General features: G+C 30.6%; 2 protein-coding genes and 1 long non-coding RNA gene across 3 annotated transcripts; 1 reads left to right on the forward strand and 2 right to left on the reverse strand.

Moving 5' to 3' along the window:
- Positions 1-5: 5 nt before the first annotated feature.
- Positions 6-10,559, forward strand: LOC130444606 (uncharacterized). The gene is made up of 2 exons (XR_008909977.1): positions 6-338; positions 9,449-10,559. It is a non-coding gene; the product is annotated as an uncharacterized LOC130444606 (long non-coding RNA).
- LOC130444604 (uncharacterized) lies at positions 4,700-19,779 on the reverse strand. The gene is made up of 10 exons (XM_056779833.1): positions 19,395-19,779; positions 19,043-19,312; positions 17,513-17,728; positions 17,207-17,455; positions 15,555-15,876; positions 13,675-13,978; positions 12,368-12,623; positions 9,999-10,293; positions 7,723-7,946; positions 4,700-5,488 (listed from the first exon to the last, which is right to left on the reverse strand). The coding sequence occupies exons 1-10, from the start codon at positions 19,536-19,538 to the stop codon at positions 5,342-5,344; spliced, it is 2,427 nt and encodes an 808-aa protein (XP_056635811.1). The 5' UTR covers positions 19,539-19,779; the 3' UTR covers positions 4,700-5,341.
- LOC130444605 (dnaJ homolog subfamily A member 2-like) lies at positions 19,395-22,550 on the reverse strand. Its single transcript, XM_056779835.1, has 2 exons — positions 22,366-22,550; positions 19,395-22,209 (listed from the first exon to the last, which is right to left on the reverse strand). The coding sequence occupies exons 1-2, from the start codon at positions 22,432-22,434 to the stop codon at positions 21,055-21,057; spliced, it is 1,224 nt and encodes a 407-aa protein (XP_056635813.1). The 5' UTR covers positions 22,435-22,550; the 3' UTR covers positions 19,395-21,054.
- Positions 22,551-22,819: the final 269 nt, after the last annotated feature.

Consider the following 22,819-nt stretch of genomic DNA (forward strand, 5'->3'; position numbering starts at 1 on the left):
AATACAGAACAAAGATTATATACTCTATACAGAATTGATATTTCATCATTTCGCATGTAAATAGACAATTCTAACCAATCATTTTTATTGAAACTGGTTTAAAATTATAATTGTAGTCATATATAAGAGATTTGTAGTAATGGACGATCTTCTGTATAATGGGGTGTTGGAAGACCTAGAAGAAATTGTTGCAGAACCACATTGAGGTGTTTTAAGAGATCCTCTAATACAACTCAGTGATGACAAATTTAAAAAAATATTTCGGTTAACCAAAGAAAGTTTCAGATATGTTTTGACATGACAGAAAATATTTGGACGAACCTCTTCAAATTATAGTAGTAAGAACTGTTTTACTTTTTATTTGGTTTTGATTTATATAAACTTAATACAAATATATAGCTCAGCGTCAGATTAAGAAGTAGTGGGGCCTGAGACTAAAATCGACTCGGGGCCTACTTAAGGGAATCAAAATCAGCTCGAACTCTTTTTAAGATTATATTAGTTTTAAATTATATAAAATTTTTATTTAATAAACTTCTTTCTCGATTTAGTTGTGGAAAAATTTTCAATTATCTCACCAAAATTCGTATTCTGTAACGACTCATTTTCAATATACAGCCTTGTTAATGACGACAATCGCTCATCTAACATTGTAAAGTGATGTAAATTTTTTATTCTCTTTATAACTGAGAACAACCTTTCTGTTTCACAACTCGATATCACGAGAAATAGGTAAGCTATATATACATTTGGAAAAGTTTCGATCATATCTGATTCAACACTCCAATTAATAAATTATTTTTATTATCAATCAATTTGAGTTGAAGTTTGATAGGAGGAATGAATTGCTGTAATTCACAAAATAATTAAAGCTGTAGATCATTTGAATATATTTCAGAGATTTCACTTCTAATTCATCATTTACATTTTGAATGCATGGAAAACACTTTTTGTCACAGTAACCCGAACCCAACATCAACAAAGTGTTATAACTGATATTGAAGCTTCATGATTCCCTATATAAGATTCGTAAAGTAATTTCAAGCATCAGAACAGACTAGTTACAAACCTGATGTTGATACATTTTATTAAATTAGCCAATTGGCTGTTAGATTGTATTTTATTCATATTTTCAAAGTTTTTTTTAGCTTCAGTAACAAACTTCCATTGAAAAATGAAAAAAATCTGTCACTACATGGTTGGTCATTAAGCCACAAACTTTTACTTAAAAGTAAAGTGCTGGTTGCAAAAAATCTAAAGAATCTAAATCTATGAAATTTATTGTTTTACTAACCCAAAATAACGTACTTACCATAGAAGCAATTTGGGGCCTAACTACAAATTTCGATTTAGTCAAAGTATTTAAATTTCTGGTAATAAAAGGTGAGGCTTTTATCATAACCAGTGCTCTAGACATTGTCTTGATTATATTCCATTTGGGAAACATATTTGAATAGAATTTATAAAAAAAAAATATGTGTAAAACTCTGTCAAAATGACAAACATGTCAGCCACAGACAGCTTTGTTATTATTTCAAAAGTAAAATCAAAATGGGAACATTGAATCTGTGGCTCAACCCTTAAATTGGTCTTAGGCTTATAGTACAACTCAAATTTTGAAACTAAATCTGTGTAATTACAAGTATCCATATCTCAATGAATTTAAAATACTAAGTGCTTTAAGACCAATATAATGAAGAAATATTGCGACTTTTCTCATCATCTTCTTCAAGACCACTTGCCCTCATAAATATTTTGAAATCCTGTAACCATTTGGCCCAGTTGTTGCCCATAAATTTCCTTCTAGAGACAAAAGTGATATATGATTGCCATTGAACTTTTGAAGAGATTTTTGCCAGGTGGAGACTTCGACTTCAGTTTCATCATTACCGGACATTTTTTAAAATTTTTTTACACTTGTGATCTCGTGTATTTTCACAAAGTTTTCCGTATGTTTTTAACAACCTGACACCATGTTATTCCACGACAGTACATCATAACATAGCCAACTTGTTGCCTTTCAATAACGATCATTCCCCATTTCCAGAAAAATAATCACGAATCACTTGAACGAATTGTCCATAATGGCTAAAGTTTTAGTTTCTTCCTTTACTGAATAGAATATTTGAAATGGTTCAACAACATCGAATACATTCTTTGAAAAGTAATTGCACCTCCTATCACTATTTTTCTAAATATTTGGTAAAAAAGTATAATTAAGACTATTTTATTCGATAGCTTCAATAAAAACAACCAAAAAAATATTTCTAATTTATAATTTTTTTTATTATCTGTGTTCTTCAAATCCATACAGAAACACTAAATATTCCACGTAAGTCTCCTTGATAGCAACTCAACATCCATTACCCATCCAATATTTTTAGTTTCTATATATTTTTTCATTATTAGTTTCATTTAATTTTTTGTTGCCACATCTCTCATTATTCGTTCTTGTGCCTGATAAAACAAAAAAATGTCGTCTACGCACCAAAATACCTGACCAAAAAAGAATCATTAGAATACTTGATTGTTTTTTTATATTCATTATCCTAATAAATTGGACTTAATAAAATCCAAAATCTGCCAAAACAATTGAAAAAAAAAGAGATAAAATTTTCAATTCATCTAAATGAAACAAAAATATAGAATTAATCATAAAAACAAAAATATCTATATATATACGTACCGTGTGGCCAATTAACTCAAACTTTACCATTGGTCAAATGCACTGTTGAATATCAAGTGTCCACAACATTTCATAATAATTCAATTGAAATAAAATAAAAATTTCTGTATTACGTTTTAATACTTTCAACGGTTGGTTTCAATATCTCTTAATGTTGTTGATAGTTCATATCAAGTAATATACAAGGTGAGACAAATATAATTAACGTTTTAAAAGATCAACTTAATTTGAAAATTAAGTAAACTTATATTTTCCAAAATTGAAACAAAAAATAAAAAAACAAATCATGTTATCTGCTCCACGGAATCCCCACCTACTTGGCTACAAGTAGGACAGGATATCTCGAATGTTGCAGCAAGATTTGGTGTAAATCAGCGGTTCCCAAACTGTGCACCGAATTTTGCGACTGTACGTTTTTGTCGTTGTAATCATTTGCGTCCTTCCGCGCTGGCACAGCGAGGAGACTACTAATCAGTGTTGCCAATATACTATGGCAATTTTAGCCACTTATCCAGAAAAAATTACCCACCATTGGCAAACTTACTACTTTATTTCAGATACACTGCCATTGGGAGCTAGACTTGAAAATTGCGAGTGGCGAAATGCGACTAAAACAATCTCTTTCAAAATTTAAATTTACATTATGTTTTTCAATTCATATTTAATTTGATTAATATTTATATTGTAAATATAGATTTATAAAGAGATTGGTTTTTACTAAAACCTAAATACTACCCACAGTTACTTACCTTTTTACCTGGACTTGTCACTGAAATAAAAATTTCCGTCCCAATCCCTTTTTGAGTTTTGGAGTGGTATTAAGAACAAATTTCCAGTGTTGAGCAAGAAGACTTTGCATGCTGTTATTCCGTTTGCCAGTTCTTACTTTTGCGAGTGTGGTTTTTCTGCTGTTACAGTGATGAAATCCAAGTATAGAGCAAAGTTTAACATCCAAAAAGAAATTCGAGTGACTATCAAAATTTACTCCCAGATACATTGAGCTTATAAAAGACAAACAAGCGCATCCCTCCCATCGAAACAGAAACTTAGGGACTTTGTTAATTTCTGTATATTTTTTTGCAAGTTGGCACTTCATTTATGTTCAGTTATATTTTAGAATTTTTTGAAAAAAATGTGTTTTCCTAATGTTTATTTCAAGTAGATTTTTTGGAAGTAAATCATGTATTATTACAACTCTTGTATGTTGTTAAATGTTATTTCTTGACCTCTGTAAAAACAAGGTAAGCCTGCTAAACTTTTTCAGCAACCAAATAATCTGTGCGGAAAGTTTAAAATAGTAACAATCTTATTTAATATGTTGACAATTAACTATTAGAGAAATTAAAAATCTAATGTAATGCAATTTAAAATAGGTAAATTATTCAAGGTGCGCCGGCAAGCTATATTTGTAGTGAAAAGGAGCCGAGGGTTAAAAAAGTTTGGGATCTTCTGGTGTAAATAAATCGATTGCCTACCAAAAAGTAAGAACAATGATATTATCCTGGAAGGATAAAAGAGTCGTGACGTTGTTAAGCACCAGTGATAGTGTTGGATACATCACAAAAACAAAATTTTTAAGGGGTGATAAGCAACATGTTGAAAAACCTATTGATTTCTAAGAAAATCCCTAAAATGGTGGAGGAAAATATTTTTTAGGGCATGGAGATGTCCTGTATAAATTTATACATTTAATATAAATGCATAAAAAAGAACAAAAATAAAAAATCCATATCCCATTTGAAGTTTGTCAAGAACTTAGTCGATCAATTCGTAGAGGAATTCCAGGAAATTCGATCAAGACCATCCACCTCACATCAAGAAGCTAGGCTTGACAAGACTCCACATCTTGCGTAATAGCAAAAAAGGTATTGCGTAGTTTGTTCCAACAGGCAAGAACAAGGACAGAGACAAAAAATTGTGAAAATTTGCGATACTTGTCCCGAAAAACCTCGATTGCTTTGAAAAATACCATACTTTAAGAAATTTTAAGCCTTAAGTCGTTTTAGCCTTAAATATAAGCCACAATATGCTTTATTATAATATATGTAACAATAAATCGGTTTGTTTAATTATAACGACCGCATTTTTCTTAAACATTAATCCATGTACTTTTTTCTAATATAGCTCTGGAGTTACTGATTCCTACTATTGCTTATTAGGCTGGAGTGCAAAGGGAAAACGACCCTCCTTTATGGTTGAAATTTGATTTCATATAACCTTTTTATTTACCTATATCTTTTGGCTGATATTAATAATCAAATATAAATATTCTTAGTTTTAAAAAAATACAGTCTATTTATTTAAAAAAATGAATCACAGTACTTATTTCTAATTTAAGGTATAATCTAGAAGGGTTCTTAAAATATATATATAAAGTATTACAAATAAAAATCATTTTTAAAAATGTATGAAAAAGTTTTCAATTCGCATTCGTAGTTCAACATCGAGTTTGATTGATGATTAACCATAAACATAATTTCTTTTTTTATCAATAAAGTAATTTATAGAAGAAAATAAATCAAGAATTGTGATTCTTACTTGATGGTAAAAATTCCTTCAAGAAAAATACAATAATCTCAATAAAACCCTGTGTATACTGAAAATCCAGATAAAACGGGATCATAGCACGATTTTTGTAAATGTGTTTGCACATTTCTAAATTACTTGACGTTCAGAATTCATCTGGGATGTTGCTACTCTTGTAATTGTATTGAGAACTTCTTTGGTTGCTAGGTAATGCTTCGTTACATCAGCCAATTTGGTCTCTTTTTGGTCCAGCATTTTTCTCAAGTCTTTAATTTGCTAAAATGTAATCATATCTCAATATTAGATAATAAGATTACCAGAAATTAATAAGTTGAAAAATTGCAGCAGATGAAAGACAGAAACATAAATTACCTATCAAAGAAATTCATAGTCAAATGGAAATTAACGCGTTGACTGACATCCCCCAAGATTTTTTTCATATAATGCACCTAAGAAATGAAACTTTTTTTGAAACACAGCTTTCATTTTCTGTACCTTCCAGTTTAAATAAGTATTTTTAATAATATAGTGCGATTAAATAAAATTGTACAAATTGTCTTGGCAGACAACATGTTAACAACAAAATTTATTTGTTATAAAATATTGTAATGAAATTGAAAAAAAAAATACTACATACAAATTTGTACACAGAGTTTGAAATAAAATCTAAAAAACAAATAAACGCCCTATAATAGTCAGTATTTCTCTCTCTGGCTTCAATTATAACTTGACAGTGGCTGGGCATGTTTGGAATCTCATTTCTGATTTATTTTGGGCAAGAGCATTCCATATTTAAATAAGTGAGTGTTATCTTATATAAATTGGGAAGAGGATTTGATAAATTTTGTAAGATCCCAAAAGTCAGACAGTTAGTTGGCCATTTTAATAACTTTTAGGACAATTATTGTCACGAGAAATTTTTTTCTCCAAAAAATGGACAAAAGTTACGACAATGTAAGCATTTTCAATGAGCATAATTTTGATGTGGTCCCTAATATTAAAGTCCGCTTAACTTTAACCGAACCACTATAGACATACCCTGGTTGTACGGTAACTCTTCTGTTTATTATTACCAAAAATAAAAATTTGGACATATCTGAGAACATTGTCCAGTACAAATGATGTTTACTAAACTGTAGTCCTCTTTTTTGGTCTGCTGGGGTTATATAAGGTTTGTACAAGGTATAAGGTTCGTACTTTGTTAAACACAAGACAACAACGAGTGCATTGGCAGTGGAACTGTCATCTCAATTTCGCAGGAGTAGCCGTACCAGGCAGTTGCTCTCATACAGATGAGGGCGACTTATGGGAACAAGCCAGGCAGGAAGAGGTGAATTCATTGACAATGATACTTGGGATCTCGTTAACCTACACGAAGGCCAGAAGGTGTTGGTAATCGATGGGTTCTTAAAGTCAAACTCAAAGCGAATGGAGATGTCGACAGATATAAAATCCGTTTGGTTGTAAACGGGTACACCCAGGAGTAGGGTGCGGATTTTAAGTAAACCTTCAGCCTTGTTGCTTGATTTAAAACAGTGAGAATTCTGTTGAATCTGGCTGCTACTGAAAAGTACTATTTGGGCCAGTTTGATGTGCATACTGTTTTTCTGTAACATGAACTTTAAGAGGATGTACTCATGAATTAACCAACTGGTTTTGAGGATGGAAGTGGTTGACTGAAACAGTCACCCCACTGCTGGAATCAAAGGTTTGTTCACTTTATGGAATATCAAAACATGGCGGCAAGCATTGTAGATCCCCGTCTATGTAGTTAAGATTCTGGTTTGCGATAGATCTGAGATAGACCAGTTTTTGTCAAAATTAAGAACTGAGTTCAGGATCACAATTGGCACTATGGACACGTTTCTTGGTATGCAAATAGAAGTCAAAACTGATGGTTCAATATTCTTACAGCAAGACGTATATCATTATTTATTTCAACATTCCGCATCCAAAGTTATATTGCCTTTTTAACCTTTAAAATAGTTATCCGATCCACAAGATTCTGAAATTAATTCCAGGACACTGTTTTATTGATTTGATTTTGTATGGGGATCTAGTAGCACAACACCTATTCAGTTTTTAACCCTTCTGTTATGGTAGTTTTCCCAAGGCTTGATCATTTTTTGCTTGCGGGTTTTCCTACTTTTGATTAACACTATCTTGTGTTTCAGTAAAGGATTTTTCTCCCCCTTTTCTATTGTTTCTGATTGTTAAGAGTCAAACTGTAAGTATTATCGTCATAGCATTCACTTCTTTACAGATTTCTGGCCCCCATTGTTTCTAGATGTTCATTTTTAAAATTCTCTAATCTACACTTCAAAACTTCGCCTCCAATATTGCTTTTTCCCTCCTAAATTTTTTTATGATTTTATTTTTCTTCTTTTCTTCTTCTTAGGTTAGGTTTCCTTAACCATTTTTGTTCTCCAAACTAAACACATTAAAACTACCACTACACCAACACTCACACTTGGCTTACGTAAAATTTTTGATTCAATTACATAACTTACCACGTTAAGGTCATCTATGTGCGAATTTGCATTTTTGAGTTGTTGTTCCCGTGACTGTAATTGTTTTTCAACTCTGTTTCCATTCTCTTCCAACTTTTGTATCAACGATTCATTCTTTTTTATTTGTTCTTCCAAATCATCCTTCAACTTGGTCATATGTAAGAGTTCCTGTTTAACGCTATTCAATCTGCCTTCTCTTTCTTTAACAGTTTCCTCCCATTTTTCTGTAATAACATTTCTAATAAATTATGCTACGAGGTTGGTTAATTAATAAAAATCTTGGAAAGTAATTATCATTAAGACAATTGAACAAATAATGAAGAAAATGTTGGAAATTATTTTCAGGTTTCTAAATTGATTATCAGGTATCGTAATGGCATTATTGAATCGTTGATCTTGCTTATTGAGGATTATTATATTGCACTTAAAATTGATACTTTATTACAGCTGAGATGAACACGATTAATTATTGTTAAAGGCTTCATTTGCTACATCTATAATTATTGTTAGAATACCTACATTACATGTAAAATGTCAATGATAGTTGACACGTTGACTGATGTTTTTAGATGGTTTGAAGCTTTCATACTCTGGTTAATGTAAAAGTATTTGATATATTTCTTATTTAATTTCAAAACAATGTAAACATAACTATTTCTGGTAAAATTTATAAAGTATCGTGATAGCTATAAAAATTTTCCACAAGTTTCATTATATCTTCCAAACAGCAGGCAGATTCATCAACCTATACTAAGAAGTCCAGCAGCGTGAATAGGACAGGAAAGAGGACCTGGAGATTCCTTATTTGAATTTTGTGGTTCTGGTCAGCTTACTGAAGTCGATGCTGATCAAATCCAAGTTATAATTGAAGAGGATCCTCATATAAATATTCGAGAGGCTGCAAAGGGGCTACATGTATCACACACAACAATTGAAAAACACTGTCTTTGTCTAGTTAAGAAGCTTGATATTTGGGGGTAAATCACGAATTGAAGAAATTCATTTAACACAAATACTCAACAGTTGCGATATGCACCTTAAACGAATCAGTTATATCAGTAACATAGTTCGGAAACGATCATGGAGCAAACACGATGAACCAGCACAAACCATCGAAAGCTGGAAAACAACAAAAAAAAAAGCTCAAGGTGTAAGATTGGTGGGATTACAAAGGTGTTGTGTTTTTTGATCTGCTTCCAAGGAACCAAACGATTATTTGTGATGTTTACTATCAATAAGTAATGAAATTGGAAGTAACATTCAAAGAAAAACGGCCAGAATTATCAAATCGGAAAGATTTAGAGTTCCACCATGATAATGCAAGGCCTCACACATATTTGGCAACTCTTGGGAAGCTTGGCTGGGAACTGATGTCACATACCCAATACAGCCCTGATCTGGCACCATCTGATTACCATTTATCTCAAAGTTTGCAGTATTCTTTGATTGGTCAAACTTTCTCAAATTACAGTGACCTTCAATCGCACCTTGTTCAGTTTTTTGCTGATAAGGACCAGAAGTTTTATGAGTGCGGAATCATGAAGCTGTAAGAAAGATGGCAGAAGGTCAGAAGCTTGGACCATAAAGAATTTTTAAAAATTCGCATTATTTTCGGAGATAGAGTAGATGTCAAATAAATGGGCAAAAAAATTGATATTCATGTCGACGCTATTTTGTGAATTTTTTTAATTATAGATTAAGAATTTTTAAATTTTTTTTGTTCTAGATCACTACAAGCGCCGGAATCAAGTCAACCAAGTTGCACCGTTTTTGTGTGGCCCCCACTTTACCGGTCTGTAATTTATTGAATTTTTGTTTTTTTTTATATTCTTGAAAAGTCAATGAATATCATATAAAAAATGGATGAAAATGTTTTTCGTTTTTTTACGTTAGTTTCAAAAATGCCTAAAATTTAGTGTTCTAGACCAGTATCTAAAAATTAATCAACCATATGGTGACAGGCACCATTTCAAACAATTGTCATGTCAGTGTTAAGAGAGAGTAAAAAAAGCCCATTTCAACGACCTAGAGTTTGACGTTATTTCTAGTTTCAAAAATATTCCGACTTCCACTACAACTTTCTTTCAACAACAAAAAAACGAAAAAGTTATCTGTCTATAATAATTTTTCTCAAAATAAAAGGATTTAAAGTTCAAGAATATTATTACTCTCTTGACGACCATTTTAGTGACTTCAAAAGAATTGACAGCATTAATTTTGTCACCTCGAGTGTTTATAACAATTACTTTTCAATGTATTCAATTTTCAAAACTTACCAATCTCTTTGTCGGCGTTTTTTCTCTCATTCAAACAGAATGTCTTCAAATCATTCATACTTTTCTGATTTTTTTCTAATTTACTTTCATAATGGTGTATTAATTGTCCTAATTTGTTATGTTCTGATGATAGTTGCGTTATCCGATGCTGTAAATGAACGCAACGCTCGGAAGCCGCCTGTAAACTGTTTGAAGCTGACAGTTCCGAATTAGCCAATGATGCTAATTTATATTCATACAACTCCATCACTTGACATACAGATATATTGGAAATCTGTTGGTCGTTAATCAATTTCTAAAATAAAATAAGAGGTATTAGCTTCTGACTAATTATTTCTGATGTGACAATAGCAAATATATAAATTTCTTTTTATCAAAATAAGAATATACACACAGCAAAAAACTCAGATTTGGTCTTATAATTTTGTTAAATATATTAATCTTTACCAGTTAGTTATTTACACAATATCTACCCGCAACGATTAATTATTTATTGTTATTAACAAAAAAAAAAATACAAAATAAAAAAAAACAAGAAAATAAAACATTTTTTTAAAACCTTTATCCGTAATTTTCATGTTATTCAAATAGCAGGTATTTCTCCCTCTACTACTGTAAAGGGCTCCAAACCTATTAAGCATTGAAGAAATTAAATTTTGGACATACATTATGACAGCTTAGAGTTGATCTAAATCATTAGGAAGAGTCTGACTATATCTAACACGTCTCCCTAAATTACCCCACAAATGCTCTATAGGATTCTCATCGGGAGATCGTACAGTCTATTCCAAAACTGCGATTCCCACTTGCTCCAAGTATTCGGTATTCTGGCGGTATATGAACAAGCATTATCTTGCATTAAAATGAATTGGTTATCAACAAATGGAGCAGATGGGATCACAGCCGCTAGGAGTACTTTATCAATATACCTCTGAGCAAATAGGGCACCATTATCGATGAAAACCAGATCAATCTGGGCTTGCAAATTAATTCCACCCCTAACGATAACTAATATCTTTTAAAATTTAAAAATAATTTTTATATCTGTTTAGTTTTAAAAGTATTATGGAGTATATAGTGCTCCTGAAAGAAACAACCTAGTCAATTTTCGAAATTTCATGCTATTTTTATTATTACATGAAGATTATTGTACATTTTTTTGGCATTATGAATAAATGAATTTTTTTATTAAATCTATGGTGGGGATTATGAACAAAACTTCTTGAAGGGTAACTCTGAGTTGGGTATATCGGATCCTGAATCTGTGAATAACATAAACAGAGCAGGAATAGTTAAAATTTTGTATTTTTTGAAGTAGTGTTCTTATGTTTATATAAAAAATATACTGGAATGTTCTTTTATGTTATTCTGAGAGAGAATCAAAGTAACAAAAACTACAACAACCACAGAGGGATAGGTAAAATTCAAACTTAGGTCATCAAGACTGTGAATAAAGAAACTTTCTGTGCAACTGAACTAATTTCATTATATGCTGAGTCCATTTAAGAAAGTTTTTAATATGAAGACACAAAAACTTAACAGCTTCAATTGGGCTGTAATTAAGAACAAATGGTACCTCTAAAGAGATAACTACAGACTTGTAAGCATTAAAATGAATATTGTTAAAATCAGACTAGGTTTTAATAATAGCAGGTTTCTTGAATGTGTTAAAGTAATGCTTCAGTCATCAGCATGAGCATGACATACATTATGTATACAAAAGTAAAACTCGCCCTTATTACACTTCTCATGCTCATACTTATGATAGAAGCGTCCGCGTCCTAACCTGAAATTATTTCATGTTATGCTCAAAGGTAAGTTTTCATTTTGTAAAGTATTTGTAAAGATCATTATTGTTTCAAATAACACCATAATTTGTTCACTTTCAACTGGTACCATATCTTAAACAAAAACTGGATGGTAATGGAAAAAACAAAATGGCTAAAACGTGAAATAAGCTAACAAATACACTAAGTTTTCTTTTTAAATAACCTCAGCATGTTTAAACATTTTATGGATCTTTATTTTTTCAAACTACACCATAACTTGTTCACTTCAAGTGATACCATAACTTAAACAAAAACTGGATGGTAAAGGAAGAAACAAAATGGTAACAACGTGAAATAAGATAACAAAAACACTAAGTTTTCTTTACAAATAACCTCAGCATGTTTAAGTGGTACCATAACTTGTAGAAAAAATGAACGAAAGGGCTGAACATGGAATATTTTTTAATAAAATATTATTAATTTGAAAAAAATGAATTATTGTAAAATATTTATACACTTTTTCACTTTTAATGCAGGTTAATTTGTTAAAAGGATTGATCTTAGAATTCTTCTGGATATTTGGAATTCTTGTTGCCTTACCTTTAAACTATTCAATGTATCATCTACCATCTCTAATTGACCATATCCTAATACCGGATACCCTGAATTATGCGATGTGGTAACGTCCATATGATTATTTGATGATGTTTTGTTACAAAACATGTTTTGTGACGTTTCCATAGCCTCAGCTATTTTAGCAATTGGAAATCTTGAATATCTGGATAATTCCAAAACGAGCTGTCTTATATGACTTTTGCTACCGTAAAGAGCTATAGCAATGATACTTTGTATGTTCCTAAAAAAAGTATTGTTGAAAAATGGTTCAGTTGTTGTACTTTTTCAAGAAAAAAATTTCATTAAATCTTCTGATTATTATAAATTTTAAGTTTATTTCAAGTAGATTTGTAACAGTAAATAAATAAATATTGATAGGAACCTACCAATGCACGCTAAAAATAATCTGAATATATAGAGCCACTAATGAGGAGAATGACCATAAATGACGAAAGCAGAGTACTTCATCCATATAAAATTAATTACCGAATAATACGGTTAACATCCCCCAGAAGGTTATATGCTCGAGGTTAATTTGGAGTATCCACAACATTTACATGATTTGCATAAGAATATACTTTTTAATCCGGCTCGCTTATACAATTTCCTCACTCAACCCCCATCATAATGTATTCGCTGTCAGGCCATTATTAACAAAGTTATATGCCAATGCCCTAATGTCGCTTGTTCGGTGACCCACATAATGCCATTATCAACAAAACAATATGCCCTACCTGCTATCATTAACAAATGAGCCTGTTTAGAGCATCTATTATCGGTCTTTGAGAACGGTACTAGCTAGTCGATAGGTGACGACGACAAACCATATGATTTTAATTCATTTAGAAGATTGAGAAGACAAACTCTGTCAAAAGCCTTCAATATGTCTAGTGCGATTGCTCTGGATTACCTATATTTCTCTATAGCATTAGTCCATACGTGGGTGATTTAGACCCTTGGTATCAAAGACAAAACCATGGGTGAAAACAGCTTTAGTCAAGAAATGACTTTCTGAGCATGAATCTATGGCAGTGGTATGGAAAGAACACTATCAGAGATATTGTGTGTTGTAGTCAATAGACCATAATTATCAATAATATTGCAACAAAGAATCAACTCACATAAGAATAATGGACAAGTAATAGATATATTATAACTTAGAGTAGACAAACTCATTTGAGCTAGTAATGAAGACATTGGACTAATTGAATTTAAAGAGATTGTTTTTGGACCTTGAAAATTCGGATGTCAATTTAGGACGAAGAAAATAATAGATTTCAGTTACCACTTACCTATTTTCCATCAACATACTTAACATTTCTAGCCAATCGGCGTTATGTTGAGCAAGTTCATATACTAATCCAATACCACAAACATAAACATCCACATATTCTGTTGAAGTGGTAGTGTCCTCATTAACTTTAAGAAGGGATAATTTTTTCGAATTGAAATCATCTGATAAAACAGGAGAAAATATACCCATCAATAAAGGTTCAGTCAAAGATTTCATCACCTCTTCAGATATAGGTGTAGCTTTGAGCATCACTCTCAGCAATTGTAATACAGATCTGAGTCTTCTACATGCATCCATATTTGCTAAAAAAGAAGAAATTTTTATGTTTTCATTAAAACCAAATTGTAACAAATATAATAAATAGAATTTCCATTCTACGATCCAGAAAAAAAAGATGTCCTTTCCAAGGATATAGTGACTAGAAAAAAGAAAAAATACAAAAACTTATAAAGGAATTGTGTAGTTTCTTGTAGAAATCCTTTAATCTCAGATATATGTCAGCAAGACACCATAATCACATCGAAGCAGAGCACTAAATCAGATTGAAAGCAACACTGGTGGTCAAATTATAGAATTAATCTTTTAGTTTCCTTTTGCCTTTTCAAGTATCAAATGAGGGTTCCGGCAGAATTCTTTCTCTTTTTGCCACCAATACACCTTCAATCTCTGAAGACGATAACTTGGTTATTGAAACGTGCGTCAGACGCGTTTGTAATTGCGGGTGTTGGTTTAGTGGTGTGTTTCACTAGTTCCTTTATTTGATTTGTCCATTTCTCTTTTGGTCTATCCATATCAATTGAGCTATTTCTTGTTTATTTGTCCCATTATGTAATTTATTCTTCTTTTATTACTTTTCTAAAGTATTTTATCTTTATCTTGTCCCACTTAGTTTGTCTGCTAGATTACACGACTCAACAAAAAAATTTTCTTTCGGAAAGAAAATATCATTTTTTGATATAAAGTTTACTTTCGTGATAATTACCATCATCAATTTTTTTTATAAATTTCAATTAGTTATAATACATTCAAAAATACTGCGAGATCAGGTTTTTACATACACGCCATGCTCCCAGATGGCACTCTATGTCGTCGCGAAGGTGTAAATAAGATGCTTTATGTATTTTGTTTTATATGTGGTCAATTTATTGAAGTTAGAGACATAAAATATGGGCTTAAGACATCCTCATGTTCTCTGTGAAGCCTACGAAGCATATTTCGACTATCCTGTTTGGAATCAAGACAAGACATAGGCTCCACATGTTGCTTCTAGTTACTGTAAAAGATGATTGAAAGGTGAGCAATTTTTAATTTATCATTAAATCAAATCTTATAGGCATATTAATTTTTTTTTCTTTATTTCAGGTTGGTATCGAGGTGAGAAAAGGTTATGAAATTTGCAATACCAAGAATCTGGTTAGAAGCAAAAGATCACATCCAAGACTGCTACTTTAGCATTGTAAATCCGAGTAAAAAATGTATATATATATATATATATATATATATATATATATATATATATATATATATATATATATATATATATATATAATAATATAATAAAAGTGGGTTTGTCAGTTTTTTTTTGGTATGATCCATATTGCAAACAATCCCTTCTTGGTGCATATACAGAGAGTAAAACATCTTCATAATCAAAGAAAAGACTGTCTTCACTTTGGCCTCCCTTTTTGATCTTGGCAATGGTTCCATGTCAATTTGTTACTGGGTCATAGCTATAAAACTGAAAAAAAAATTGATTTTGGTACAAACCTTAAATGTATAATTAAGAAGAAAACTGGAATTAAAAAAACAATTATTTATAAAGTACTTTTAGGTACTTCGAGAATTTTATTCAGGTAAAAATTACAATCATATACGTACCCAGAGAGGATTCATTTCCAAGTAAAGTTAAAAATGTGGGTAACTTTATACTCAACATATTCAATAAACTTTTATTATCACCAATTTCGGATAAGTTTTGTGTAATTATTGTGAGTAAAATGTTAGATTCATAGGTTACTTTCGCATTTTGTACCCACTCCAGAGCTAATTTTATTATACTAGAATACAAACTAGATAAGTCTGTTATTTTGTTGTCTTCTATGGCATGAATAAATTTGAGTACTGGTACTATACACTCGGGATCATGTTCTTGAATTGGAGTTGAATCTGCATTAGTTGGTATTTTTCTTGACATTAGAGTCTAAAAAAATGTTACTGGTCAATTATTATATCACAAAATTTCAAATAGTAATAGTTTATTGTCAATTCAACACAAAATATATATTAATTATCAAAGTTTATTATATTTCTATCAAAATAGGCTCATTTCAAAGTTAAGAACTTTCGCGAAACAAGGAAAAAAATTTTAACGGATTTTCAAAAATTGCCACAGCAAATCTTCAATCTCTACTATCGATTGAAAATAGGTTACTCATAGGGGCCTTAAATTTGTGATTTAGATCAAAAATAAAGATTATTTCTTTTCAAATAAAAAATTTTTTATTTTTCAACTATTTATAAATAATGTTACAAATGAACCAAAAAATGCAAATTTATATTATATATCCAAATATTTGATGAATGAATATAACATTTTGATTTTGAGCAACAATCAAACAACGAAGTCTTTTTCAAAGACAAAGAGGCCTCAAATTTATAATTTGGACAAATATATTATTTATTTTCGAATGACAAAATGTAGTCAAGAATCTAATGTCATACTACTACTACCACTGCATTACGGAATACAAACACCAAGAAGAGGAGAAATAATGTGGCTTTTGTGTGGGTAGATGAGAAAATTAAGGAATAAATGGGTGTAGAATAGACAGTTATAATATGTATAGAAAGGAAACGACTTGTATGGTACAGGCCTATTCACAGAATGGCAGAAGTAATTCTAAAAAAGAAAGTAGTGAGATGGATACTGCCAGAAAACCTAAAAAGAGGAAGACAAATGAAAACATGGATGGAAGGAGTAAAATGATCAATAAGCCAGCAAAGATTAAGAGAGAAAGACTGCAACAATAGAAAACAATGGTAAATGGGCATAACGTCGCAGGACGTTCTAACTCGATAATTTATATCTTCTATCAAGTGAAGTGGGTGTTCACAAGAGGTATATGTGTTTTGGACGGACCAAACTATGAAAATAAGGTCGTTGTAGATGAAATTTTTGCCATCAATCAATTCATAACACTACTTTATTTCCTTAAATCCACTTATGAGTAAATTGTACCACATATATTGGCCATCTGTAACTTGTTAAGCACTTTTGCACCCGAAATATTTTCTCAATTTATTGTTATAAAACAAATCATCCCATTAGATCCAATTTTACAAAGAGGTAATACAGGAAATTACATCAAATAGTGAATGAAAGGAAGAAATAGATTAAAAAAATTATCATGTCGAGGGCATTGAACCATAAAGTTCGTTCTTAATAATACCTTGTTAGTGAATAAAAAGTTACATTAAAAACTTGTTTAGTATTATAATAAGATTTGAATTTACAATATAATATACATCACCTTTATGAGATCATCTATTTGTTCAGTATAATATTTGTATTCCTTAAAAATATCCTTGTTTTCTGATGTGATATCCACAAAAAAATCCACCACCGATCTAAGCATCACGGCATCATTTTTTGCAAGTGACTCTTGCATTGAATTAAATGTTGGGGATACCAAATGTAATAAAGTGTTTTTAGGAATATCATCGTTTAAATGGTTGAGAATAATCATTAATTTACAAACATGAATTTCTATCAAAGGACCCTGAAATCAGAATAGTTGAATATTCATTAAAGCATTTGGTTGTATAAACAAACTTACCTGTAACGGCAGACAAAACCTTAAAAATTTTTTAATATCTACTATTCTTGATAAAGTATACATTACAGAAATGTTTTTGAAACAGAGATTAACCAAAACACTTAAAGACAAGCAAACAATATCTTGATCTTTACTTTCTACCCATTTAGTGAGAATTTTCAGTAGATGTGGTAAATAGGAGACTTGCCATGATAATTTTATTCCACATGTTAAATCCTGGAAATAAAAATAACTAGAAACATTGAAACCTTCACTAAATCCTAGTTTGTTCCCTTAATTTTAATGCGGTATCATAATTCTGCTAAAATAAGAGTTTATGGATTTCATACTACAGTGGAAACTTATTTATACAGTCCTTTGTTATGTGGATTGCAATTATCCTAACTATCAAATGCGGTCAAATAACTATATGTTTTCAAAAGACATTTTAAACAAATACCAAGTCAAGAATAACATTTAAGTAGTTTTGAGAAGAAACTGAAAGTTTAGATATGACTTCAGAAAAATAATTTTTTTAAGCTTTAAGAATATTGCAACAACACAAACAATATCCTCAGAACAGTAAAAAATCCAAATCATATCCATGAATATCCATCAATGGTAATTTCCCCACAAATAATGGTATGATTAAACGGCGAACTGTTAGATATTTCACTGATTAACTAATATTTAATACAAATTGAACTAAATAATATAAAATAAAAAAATACCAAGGGGAAGATTTAAAAAGAATATCAGTAGTTTTAAGGACAAACTGAAACACATCATTTTTCTAGTCTCAAGAAATTTGAAATGGAGATAATAGGCATAAAAAACTCTGAAATGAAATTGAAAATGTTGATTACAAAAAGAAAAAATAGACAAATTTAGGATATTTGAAGTAGAATCCATTTCTGAATATCCTTATAACAGTAAAAAAACAGATCCATTAAGCTACTGACTGACTTATTTATGGTAAGCAACAAATTATCAGTTGGTTTGACATTTGGCTTCTATCATTGAGATAATTCATTTCTTATCAAACAATCCGAACTTGACCCTCTAGATCAAAGTAAGCTCTTACATAGGCTTCTGAAGATTCGATGACGTTCAACCAGTGTTGACAAAGCTTCTGTACTTGAAGCTCAAAGTTAAAAGATCATTAAGGATCCTTTTCCTCAAATAATATAAATAATTTGCACTATTTTTTCCCTGAGTAAGCATTGATATTTCTAAAACGTCTATCTAACTTGTTCAAAAGAGTCTTCTTTTTTAATTTTTTCCATAAAGCTCTTTTTTTTGCTATTATAATGATTAAAAATTAACTGCAGTCTTCACCTCTTCAGTATCTAGCTTAATGGACAAAAAACAATCCAAATCTTGAACATCAATGGTAATTTTACCACATTTAACAGTATGATTAAACAGTGCAAAAAGTTGTAAAAACAAGAATGTATTTTATTAAAGAATAAACTTTATAATTATAATTTTATGATTTGTTGTTATGTAAGGAAAATTATGCTAGTGATAATAGTGTAAAATGTGAATTACCTGCAAAAGTATTAAGACTTTCTTCCTTTTAGATAAATTTAATTGATCATTTAAAAGTCTAGACAATGGTGGTACAAATTGGTAAGTATCTATAAGGGCTTGTCTTGCAGAACTATTTCTGCATGCGTTAGATAAAACATCGACGCAGTCCCAAGCCATTTGAGAATGTGGATCCAAATTTGTAAATAAATTATATAAACTAACATAAAATTGAGCTCCAAGACCATTTTCTGGATCAAAAGTACTGACATCAATAGTTACACTATAAGCCTATAATTATATTTCTAAATGAAAATAATGACTTAATTTGTATACAATTTATTTTTAATGTATTATGTAGCGCTACACTTACTTGAAGAAACTTGTTGATTATTTCAGTACTACTATCTGTTTTCGTTTTTATGTATTCATTAATGGCTTCAATCAATTCTCTCATGTTTGAACATATTGATGTTTGATTTATTAAACTACTACCGTTGTTTGAAAGTTGTTCCATAGTATCGACTTAATAATGTATTAAAAGTTTCCGTTAAAATTTGAAATTGTTTCCTTATAAAACTCAGCATCAATAAGATAAACATAGACATAAAATGTTTATTTACTGCATTGCATATATAAATATGAATAAAAATTATTAACAATTAACTCAAAAATTTCAAAACTTTATGAGGTTTTGTGCATCAATTAAGACTTTAAAAAATACACTGTAAAAACTTACAAAAGTTGACATTTTTGACAGTTGACTTATGGCAATGTTTAATGAATTAGATCACGTGACATATTTTTAACTTTCCACCCAATCAAAAAATTTGCGTTCCATAGTAATTTCAATTTGAAGACGATCTTAATTTAATATTATATTGGGCGCATTCCACTAAGCACTCACGTACACGATTTTTCCCGTTCCACTTAGTCCAGAACGTTATAATCGTAAACCCAAATGGAATGGCTTACGAGACGTTTTGAATGTTGACAAAAATATTAACATATGGTAAAACAGAAAAAAAATAGAGAAAACTTTTTGTCAGTCATTGAATTTTTTAGTGAAATGTTTAATTAATTTACATTGATGTAAAATTTAAATATTTTCTTCGGCAATAGTAAAATATTTCGTGGTGCGTCATAAAAATGATTCAAAAGTACTTATAATATCCCATACCAAAAAAATCATACAATTCGTGTGACGTAATTTATAGTTGACCCCTTATGTCAGAAGCTTTTCAGTCAACCCTTGTATATTTTAATTTTTTTGCGTTCCTTACTACTATTTTTAATTTGCAGTAAATTTGTATATTTATGTACCATTTCTTTTGTTTGGGGTTCTAGAACCAAACCTGAATATATTTTCATTATTTTGAAAATATAGCTTTCTTCAATTAATATAATAAATCGCTTTTTATTTTGCTAAACACAATTCGAAATTACATACATGTAAAAATAAAAATTTCAATTCAAAAAATATATTACCTAGAAGATATGAGTCTGGACCCAATGCACCTGTTAAGATTTTGATAAACCTCTTGGGAGCCTTAAGTAATTAAAGAAATACACCTGAAGAAGAAATATAATAAAAATTGTCTATAAAACATTACTTTATTTAAATTATTGTACACAGAGAAAAATATAAATTATAGGTAAATTAAATGTATATACTACATATACTAGTCAGAAGTAATGGTTTTTTTTTCATAAAAAAGAATTAATTGAACTGTCAATTTATATACATCAACAAGTTTCAATTCCACCAATAAAAAGTATCCTGTTTGCAAATAAAATCCTTATTGTTGACACAATTTGAATAACAGAAGTGTACAATGCAATAAATATGAGAATAATGCGACAAAAAAAAAAGATATAAACTGCAATCTGAAGTTGCCGTAATTTAAATACAAATAAATAGTAGTCGACTCTAAATCCAAATTCATCTTTCTACAGATCAATTTAAAGTTAAATATCCTTATTCAGAAAGAAGCACAGAACAACATACAGATTTGCAATAAAAAAAAATTATTCTATTGATGTGCACATTGTAGACCAGACCCATGCATTTGTTCTTCATCATCACTAGCATATGCTTCATTCCTAGAGTAATTACCCTTATCGGATGGGTCAAAATCGTGTAAATCAACCTCTTCTACGTGATCCCCAAAAGGCATTGTAAATTCGGATCTAGGAGGTAATAAGGTTTCTAGAGCTTTTAAATTGGTCTCATTGGTAAAATGATTTTCTGGAAATTTAATCTCGAACGGTATATACAAGTTTCCCTTTTCAAATGGATTTTTATAATGAGGCATACCCTCGTTCATAACACATTTGACACCTCCTGGTTTAATCACATCTCCAGGTGGATGTTTTACAAGAATGTCCCTTCCATCTAAATGATGAATAACAAAAGAAAATCCACATAGTGCTTCAGTTAAGGTTATAGTATGTTTAAAATACAAATCATCACCGTTTCTCTGAAATTTTTCGTGAGGTTTCTGTTGTAAAATAATAACAACATCACCTGGTTCCATATCAGGTTGTTGATCACCTTCACCTCTAAAGAAAATTTTTTGATTTTCTTTCATACCTTTATCAATATGAACTTCCAAAATCTTCGTTTCATTACACACTTTCTTTCCTTTGCATGTAGTGCATCTATCTTTTTCATTAATTTTCTCACCTTCTCCTAAGCAATCGGGACAGCGTGTTTGGGTCTGTTGAGCCATTCCAGGAGCAATTTGGCGATATGTAACCTTTAAACCACAACCGTTACAAGTTTGGCATCTTTCTGTGTTACCACTTTTAGATCCTTTTCCAGCACAAGTTACACATATGACATTTTTACTAAGTTGCAGCTTGGATGTTTTTCCATTATACATATCTTCTAGGGTCACTTTTAATGGATGTATAGTGTCCTCACCTCTTTGTCTTCTTCGTGATCCACCACCACCTAATCCTCCAAAGCCACCGAATAAACCACCTCCGAAAAGATGTGAAAATAAGTGATCGCCACCGAATCCATCCTGGGCACCTTCTTGCATTCCCTTAAGGCCAACTTTGTCGTATAAAGATCGTTTTTTTGAGTCAGAAAGAATTTCGTACGCATAACTTATTTCCTTAAACTTGTCTCCTGCAGCTGGATTTTTGTCGGGATGAAATTCCTTTGCTAATTTCCTATATTGCTGTAAAAACAAAATCATGACATGAAAATTTGACCACGAGTAGAACGTCTACTGCTGTCCTTGGCGTGCAAGTTTATCATTATCTTGCATACGGTCAGCTGGAGACTTTATTAAATTATATATTTAGAACGTATAAGGATGAAAATATATATTCACCTTTTTTATTTCGCTATCTGAGGCATTTCTGCTAACACCTAATATTTCATACAGTTTGTTGTCTGCCATCTTTCTAAACAAGGATTAAAAGATAGATTTTCTCGAGCATGCGTATAACTCTAGTTTCACTACCACAATAAATGACAAAAATGTCACTAGATATAGGGATGACACATAAAAAATAAAATTTGAACCCGGTGTGATTTTTTGTGCCCCGATTTACACTGTGCTATTCCGATCTAGAGCATTGTAATAGAGAAAAACCTAGAAATCTTTCTATGTAATTCCATTTATCTATATACTTCTATAAACCACAGAGAATAACAGAATATTAATAAGTTAGAATTTATACTAAAAAAAGATGATTTATTTGAATTACATAAGACATGTATTGTTTGGAATTGAGCATTTTCTTATTGCCGTTACACCAACACTCATTCTTATACTTTTAATG

Source organism: Diorhabda sublineata, chromosome 5 (assembly GCF_026230105.1).
Source record: "Diorhabda sublineata isolate icDioSubl1.1 chromosome 5, icDioSubl1.1, whole genome shotgun sequence".
NCBI classification, from domain to species: Eukaryota; Metazoa; Arthropoda; class Insecta; order Coleoptera; family Chrysomelidae; genus Diorhabda; species Diorhabda sublineata.